This window comes from Austrofundulus limnaeus, unplaced genomic scaffold (assembly GCF_001266775.1).
Source record: "Austrofundulus limnaeus strain Quisiro unplaced genomic scaffold, Austrofundulus_limnaeus-1.0 Scaffold51, whole genome shotgun sequence".
NCBI lineage: Eukaryota > Metazoa > Chordata > Actinopteri > Cyprinodontiformes > Rivulidae > Austrofundulus > Austrofundulus limnaeus.
In genome coordinates this window covers 102,705-110,566 of record NW_013952453.1, presented here as the reverse complement: position 1 = coordinate 110,566, position 7,862 = coordinate 102,705, and the positions used below count along the sequence as shown (strand labels likewise).

At 43.8% G+C, this 7,862-nt stretch overlaps 2 protein-coding genes across 5 annotated transcripts in view; one reads left to right on the top strand and one right to left on the bottom strand.

The window, feature by feature from the left end:
• Positions 1 to 1,305, top strand: part of dytn (dystrotelin) — a gene marked incomplete in the record, with an annotated part of 11,844 nt that extends 10,539 nt beyond the window's left edge. The window contains 2 exon segments of the mRNA XM_014008535.1: positions 640 to 1,069; positions 1,142 to 1,305. Coding sequence (XP_013863989.1) covers positions 640 to 1,069; positions 1,142 to 1,230 — 519 coding nt within the window.
• The window catches only part of zdbf2 (zinc finger, DBF-type containing 2), an 8,519-nt gene continuing 1,901 nt past the window's right edge, over positions 1,245 to 7,862 (bottom strand). For 2 of the 4 annotated variants that reach the window (XM_014008531.1, XM_014008533.1), the window contains exons 2-10: positions 6,360 to 6,569; positions 6,256 to 6,286; positions 6,064 to 6,160; positions 5,842 to 5,987; positions 4,583 to 5,186; positions 4,199 to 4,324; positions 3,777 to 4,123; positions 2,668 to 2,824; positions 1,245 to 2,602 (exon numbers count right to left, since the gene is read on the bottom strand). In XM_014008531.1, the coding sequence (XP_013863985.1) occupies positions 1,853 to 2,602; positions 2,668 to 2,824; positions 3,777 to 4,123; positions 4,199 to 4,324; positions 4,583 to 5,186; positions 5,842 to 5,987; positions 6,064 to 6,160; positions 6,256 to 6,286; positions 6,360 to 6,411 (2,310 nt within the window). In that variant the 5' untranslated portion in view covers positions 6,412 to 6,569 and the 3' untranslated portion in view covers positions 1,245 to 1,852. Of the gene's footprint in view, positions 2,603 to 2,667; positions 2,825 to 3,776; positions 4,124 to 4,198; positions 4,325 to 4,582; positions 5,187 to 5,841; positions 5,988 to 6,063; positions 6,161 to 6,255; positions 6,287 to 6,359; positions 7,046 to 7,862 lie in introns of those variants that run through there. The other 2 variants (XM_014008534.1, XM_014008532.1) reach the window with 2 other exon arrangements.

The following is a 7,862-nucleotide window of genomic DNA, read 5'->3' as shown; positions in this document are numbered from 1 at the left end:
ACACACACACACACACACACACACACACACACACACACACACACACACACACACACACACACACCGTTGTATTTGCATCAAACTGAGGAGTTTGTATTGATTTACATTATTTTGATGTGACTGCATTTATGCCTCAGACATTTTACCTAACCTTAACCACAACTTAATTCACACCATACCTCAAAACCTACCTAGTAGAGGACAGTAGAACTGTAGAAAAAAAAAGCGAAGACCAGGAAAATGTCCTCATTTCCCAAAAATGACCTGACTTTGTTGGTTAAAAACATACAGTGCAATCGCTTGACTTTTTCCACATTGTTATTTTTTTGGCCTTATTCCCTAATGCACTAATGTTTTCATCACAAAATAAACATCCTGATGTATTCCTGCTTGTTAGTAATGAAGATCAGCTACAAACTGACCTACAACCTTCTTCTCACCTTATTGCCTGGATTTATTTACGGCTGTAAAAGAGTAAAACCACAAACATGTTTCAGTAGCTCAGATTTAATGTGTAAAAGAAGTGCAATGCATCCTTTAACCTGTTGCACTAAACAGACGTTTCTCCACCCGTCATGGTCGACTTCAGGTGGAAAAAGCTGCTGAACAGGGAGATGTTTTATTTCTGTTCTGTGACAGGCTCTGAACAAGATGGAGACCCAACCACATGCCAACACCACGCCTCTGAGCTTCAACACAGAACACGCAGACCGAGAGACGCGTACCCCAACCTCAGACTCTGCAACAAACTCAGAGGAGGAGGTGGAGGAGCTAATGAAAGTGAACGAGTGGAGTGAGAACGAACCGCAGACTCCATCTCCCACAATGCAACAGGACTCGACTCTGTCAGATGAACTCTGTGAGGAGGAGGAGGAGGAGGCTGCAATGACGCGTCATCAACAGCCAATAGAACAGTTGAGTTGGCCTSAAGGGACGAAGGTACAGACAGAAGACGCCTCTTTGTCTGAAGAAAAGGATTATGGGAAGTGTAGTCCAGAAGAGCTGCTGCAGGACACTGCTGACAGACTGAAAGCTGAGATGGACAACATATTGACAGAGACCTGGACAGGTGAGTCAGACACATGAAGAGACACCGCTCCACCTTTAAAAGCCCCACAACACTAAAACAATGTGTGTCCAGGTGAGAGACCGGAGGCGGAGCTTCTGCAGGCAGCAGAACAGGTGGGAGACTCCATTTGCCGTCTGGTGAAAGGTTTGAAGCAAAACTGAACAGGTGACTCAGGTTCGGGTTATTTAACCGTTTATTTAGAATAAATTCTTTTACATTTCAGTAAACACAAAAAATTAAAAAAGTATCAAACCAGCACACCTGTGAAAAGGTATCGGTGTTTCCATGGAAACAGCTGCCAAAGTTACCGTACGGTGAGGTGAACAGCATCAACTTTCAAAGAAACGTGTTTGATATTAAAAAAATTATAGTTTRAACAGTTTTTATAGTAAATACATAAAAACAGTTTACAAATTRATTTGTTTCTTCACTGTCATGATACACAACAAACTGTAGATGTTTAAAAATAAGATAATAAATGTTCTTATTTTAAAACAGTCATTTTTACTTTATTTCTGTATAAGCAATAAATCCTGAAAGCCTCAAAATATGTCAGATAATAAAAATTATTTACTTGAAATGTAAAATTAGGTTTTGGTTTAAACTTTTAATGTTCTGTGCTGAAAGAAAAATAAATACTTTTGATTTCTCAAAACAACAAAATGCTTTTTGTTGAAAATTATTGTGCCAGTTGAATTTTTGGCCCCAGCAGGCTTCTGTACAGAACAGTAATGATTTGTATTTGTTTTCACCTGGTCAGGTAAATAGCTACCGGCCCCCTTCTCACTGCTTCGCTCTCTTTGTCTCTGCTGCCTGCGAAATAGCAAGTGGGCGGGGCCTAAGTTTTATAGCAAGAGCTGTTCGTCGCAAACCCTCCCTTCTAGGCTGTTGGGGCGGGGCTTGAACCCTGGTTCTTCTGCTGGAGGGCGGGAGGCGTGACCTTCCTCCTCTTACCTGCTCTGATCTGCTTTGGAGGGAAGTGAGCGGAGTCTGAGGCCCCCTTCCCCGCCTCCTCACATTCTGAGCTGAGTCTCTAGTACCCCCTTTAGGTCTGTCACCCTGCGGCAGATCACTGTTGAGATCTGGACTTAGACTACGGAACAGCTGACGAACGCATGGCAGCGACAGGCCTGAGGAGGCGGAGCCTCTTTTCCACATCAAGCCTTTAGGGGGTTTCTTCAGGATGCGGTTCGTGCCAGGCTCGTAGAACCTAACAGGTAGCTTTTTATATTTGACCTTTACTCCCTGCAGGTCAACGGGACGCCGCCGCCTCCTGCTACGCTTGKGGGTGGAGCCTTCTGGTGCGGCGGTGGCAGAGCCTGAAGGGGAGCAGAGCAGGTAGACGAGCGATGTGGATGGCTGCACGGGTGTGACKATGTTGGAGTACGATGAAGGGAGACAATGCCACGGCTGCGTCTCGGGTGTCTTCTGATTAGCTGCAGGCATTCTGATGGGCGGAGTCTCTGGAAACAGGTGATGGACAGCTGGAACAACCAATCGAACGGTCTGAGTGCTGTGGCTCACTTTGACCACCTGCAAGAACAAAATCAGGTGAGTCTTGTTTTTTTCAGAGGCTGGAAAGTGTTTATCTGACCTACCTGACACCTGGATGCCAGTCTAAAGCTCCGCCTCCTCCTCTTCCTCACATAAACAGAGTCATCATCGTCTCTGTCCATCAGGGGCAGCACAACTGTGTCTGGCTCCTCCTCCTTGGTGTTAGTGAGCTCCACCTTCTTTTGGCTCCTCCTACCATACCTGAAATCACCAGGAGCAGGTGTTTGTCACGTTACCTGACGTATTACATGGAACAAACGTGTTTAAAGGGATCCATAATTAGTTGTAACATTAAACTTTACTTGATAAACATATATTTTAACTGTAAAATAAAGACTGTAAAAATACTGTAGGATGTTTAATTTTTATCATTTTTAAACTAAAATTTTAAAAATATATTTTAACACAGATGGGCCATTTTATTTACACACAAAGCATTCTGGTAAATGATGACATGGATAGGTCCTCAGTGCGAGGTTGCTAGTGAGCTATAGCCACCCTGAAGGTTAATCTTGGACAATATCTGATGATTGGCTCTTTTAAATGAAACCAGAGAGCGTTGACAGAGAGGAGAAGGTAGAAATGACTCAGTCTGTAACTGAAAATATAGATGGAGGACCTCAGTTTAGCTTGTTCGTCGTGCTAGCGCCAAGCTAATACATATAAGGTAATATAGTGTCGGCGCTAACGCTAAAGCTAACAGGCTAAGCTGAGGTTCTTCTTCCATGAAGCAGCTCTGTTGTCCTCCATCCATATTTTCAGTTACAGGCTGAGTCATTTCTACCTTCTCCTCTCTGTCAACGCTCTCTGGTTTCATTTAAAAGAGTCGATCATCAGATATTGTCCAAGATTAACCTTTAGGGTGGATATAGCTCACTCACACCAATGACCTATCCACGTCATCATTTACCCAGAATGCTTTGTATGTAAATAAAATGGCTCCATCCGTGTTAAAATATATATTTAAAAAAATATAAAAACTAAACGTCCTACAGTATTTTTACAGTCTTTATTTTACAGTTAAAATTTATGTTTATCAAATAAAGTGTAATGTTACAACTAATCGTGGATCCCTTTAACGTTCATGAGGACGGTTTATATTTGACTTTCTGCTACAGAGCGAGTGCAGGTGAACAGGTGAGTGCTCCATCACCTGGCCAGGGACTCCGTGTCAAAGTAGCAGATGAATCGTCCTCGTCTGAACTGTTGAACTATTTTCTCCACTTTCTCCTCGTCCTCCTGCTCGATCTGGGTCCATGTCTTCCCCCGGAAAGATTTTGGGATATGTTCTGGGACCGGCAGGACCTCGTCTATGGGCAGACTCCAGAACCCCTCCTCCTGCTTCATTCCACCGCCGAGGAGGGCGGAGTCTAGCTGTTTAACGTACACCGGGTCCTCCATGTCCACCTGGACGTCCATGAGACGGCTGACGTCCCAGCCATCCTCCGGGGTCACCTGGACAGGTGGGGCGGTGCACTCTCCCCCTCGTTGCAACAGCACCTGCGAGACAAACATCCAGAATCAGAACCTTTTAAAAACCCAAACCTCTTCCTCCTGCAGCTYGATTTCGTGTACCTGCACAGGTGAGTCCCAGTCCTCGCTCTGTGTTTCCATGGAGACGGGAAGGCTGAGACGAAGGCTCTCTGTCTCCTCCTGCTGGTGTGAAGCTGAACYGGTACTGTGGCAACACATCTGGATCACCTGAGGACCAGACAGAACTTCATCAGGACCCTGGTCCCACCAACGCCTACAGACTGAACACTGAATCCAGTTTCTGTTGGTCAACTTTAAAAACCGACCAATCAGATCAGTCTGAGTTTGGGTTAGTTGGATTTTRAAGTGAGAATTCTGTTTTTTATTTAAAACCTTTTGCTCTGAAAAGACTTCTGTTATTAATAAAGTTTTTCCTGTTTAAATAAAGTCAACAATGTTAGGATCAAATAATCTGTAAGAACAAACCTTCTCAATGGTCTGGTCCAGGAGGTCACTCTGGTCTGAGAATGCCTCCTCTTTCTGAGCCTCCCTCCTCTCCTTCTGCCAGCTCTGCCAGGGTTTGGGGTCTGAGGGGAACTGGACTGTTGGTTTCGTAGGGATCCGGGGCTCCTTGGGTGTTTTAGGWCCTTGCTTTTGGTGGGGCTTGGGAACCGGGCTCTTGCGGCCCTGAGAGGACGACGACTCGCTGCGTTTCCTCCGGTTGGTCTTCCTATGGGCTTTTCTGTGAACAGAGGGCGGGGCCTGAGGCTGAGGAGGCGGGGCCTGAGGCTGAGGGGGCAGGGCTTGGGGTTGTAGTCGTGGTGAACATGCGCACCCAGCAGGAACAGCACCCTCATTGTCCTGCTCTCTGAATGTAGGTGAAACCCTGTGCTCATCTGTCCTCTCTCCTGATTGGCTGAAAATGCTGTGGTCTTCTTCCTGATTGGCTGGCTGACGGGACGCATCATCAGAACTGGGCAGGTGCTCTCTGGTGCCTAAAGACCGACTGTCATCAGAGAAACGGAGTTCGTCAAGCTCCGCCCTCGGCACTGGGGGTGCAGAGACTGATGGGAGGTCCGAGTGGGACGGTCTGAGGGAAACAAAATGTGCAAACAGGTCAACAAATGTGCAACTGGGTAAACAAATGAGTAAACAGGTCAGCAAATGTGCAAACATGTAAACAAATGTGCAAACAGGTAAGGTAGGTTTGAGAGGAGTAAAAGAAGCCATTTTTGTGAAGAAAGACCGTCCAYCATTAAACAGAGGTGGAGGCCTCCGTTTTCAGTTGTCCCCCTCCTACAGTGCAGCTATTGCCAGTATCACTCCACCCCCTGTTAACAATAGGTGTTAATTAGGTGTCAACGATAGCCATGTGATGTGAGTATCAGTCACATGGAGGCAGGGCTTAAAAGCCTGAATTTTGCCTGAAACTCTCAGACTGAAGAAGTCTCTTGGAGGAGACGAAACGTTTCATTAGAGAAGAACCCGTCCAGAAGACCTATACAATTTTTTTCTTTTTGATTTTTTTACCTGGATTACTGAGATGCATCACAAATGTGCAAACAGGTCAACAAATGAGTAAACAGGTCAACAAATGTGCAAACGGGTAAACAAATGTGCAAACAGGTAAACAAATGTGCAAACGGGTAAACAAATGAGTAAACACGCAGGCAACCAAACAAAGGAGGTACCAAGCAGGTAAACATCTTTACTCATGTGAGGGCAGGTGGGTTTGTTTTACTCACCTGGGGTCGTCGTAGCGGTGCGGGTGGTGTTGGAGGACGTCCTGCAGGAAGCGCTCCAGCAGTGTCCGACTGCTTTGGTTGCTGGTGGAGGTGGAGCTTCTGGAGGACGCCTGAACAGAATCCAGGTGTCTGAGACTCGCCAGATGCTGTCACACACACACAATGATGTCATCATTCGATTACCTGTGATTCAACAACTCAGTCACATGATTAGACCCTTACCTGGTCCAGGTTATTGTACAGGACTCTGCAGTACCCACAGTAACCCTGCTGGCTGGGCTGACACCTGGATGGACCTGGTTCAGAGTCCAACCACATCCTATCAGACACAGAGGATGTGTCACCTCATGTCCTTTTTATACTGTACTTTTTCATATTCTTGATCASTTTTTATTATATCACACATTTACCCACCTGCTGGTAAGCTCCGCCTTCTTCTGGCCATCTGATATAAAATCCCAGATTCCAGTAAGAAACAGAAATCTACACTCAGGTGATTTAAATGTTTGTGTTCTTACCTTCATCAGAAGAGTGTGACATCCTAACAGGAGACCTAAAACACACACACATTYAACACACCTGTGACCACAGGTAAACTGCTGGAGAACAAGKAACTGCAGGTGGTTGGACCCACCTGGAGGCAGTGTAGTCAGCAGAGTATCCGTCCAATCAGAGCACTCCATGCTGTAACCAATGGTAACCATGTGTTGGCTGCAGAGTCCATGAACCTGAGGAGGAAATAAAAAAGGTAGAACATGAAAGTTCACATCTACACCTGAGCTGAGTGGGCGGAGCCTGAGCATCACGCCTCAATGTTCAACAGAAAGACCTAAAACACCTTTAGGTTTTAAGTTTTCTAAAATGATGACCGAAAACTAACGTTTTAGTCCGAGTCCTCCTTTCTGTGACGAGCAGCTGGAGTTTTACAGTTTAAACAAACTGAACTGATGTTTAGAATCTGGTTCTTAACTTTTTAACCAATGTGTTAAATGTGACCAAGTATCAGAATGCTGCTAGCTGACCTTTTTATTTAAAATACCTTTTAGGTTAAAAATACTAAAATCTTGTTTGACAAAATCTGTTTGGCAGAGAACCTCACAGTCCAGTTTTAGCCTGATCCTCTTTTTCTTAAAATTATACCCTTTAGGAGAAATTATAAACATTATAACAACCTGTCATCTGTATGTTGAGACATACAATTGATCTTTTAGGACCTCAGAAACCTACAACTGTCTGAAATCAAATTAGAGCTGTACAACAACTCTGCTGATAAATGAAAACCAGACTGAGACTCTTATTGACTAAAATGATCAAATTCCTTTAATCAGGCAGCATCAGTAGATTTCAGATACAGACATGTATTCAGATAGGCATGGGATGGTATGAAATTATGACGATGTATAACCTTGGGCAAAAATATCATGATTTTGTGGTATGACGGTATTATAATTACAGCTTTAAAAAGTTTATTTTCAAGTTGTTTTTTTAAAAGAAGGAAACTTATTTTCTATCATATTCAACTTCAATTATCTTAGGAAGCTGTTTTTAGATCTCAGAGGTGTTRTGCTGAAATTGTATTTACCTGTTTGCATTTATACTTGTGATTTTTAGCAGCTAATTCAATTAGATTATCCTGATAAAGTTTAAATCTAATAGAATAACTGATTTTCCACTACTTTATTAGTTAAGACAATGTGACAGTGCATATTGCACGGCAAGTCTTTATTGAATTAATGTATCACGTTGGGAGTTTTTATTGTTTTAAATTTCAGAAGGGTTTTTGACGTAAAGATTATATAATTATATGCTCACAGAAATAACAATTTGTGACCAGCGCATTAAACGCTTATATTGTAGGCACAGTATGACAGAACATTTTAGTGGTTTTCAAACCGTGACTTTTTCATTTCACGGTATACCTTGAAACCAGTATTTGGCCCATGCCCACAGGATATACAGTAGTGAGCTAACAGCAGAACACCACTTACCTGCAATTTTGGCTGTTAGCTCACTACTGTATA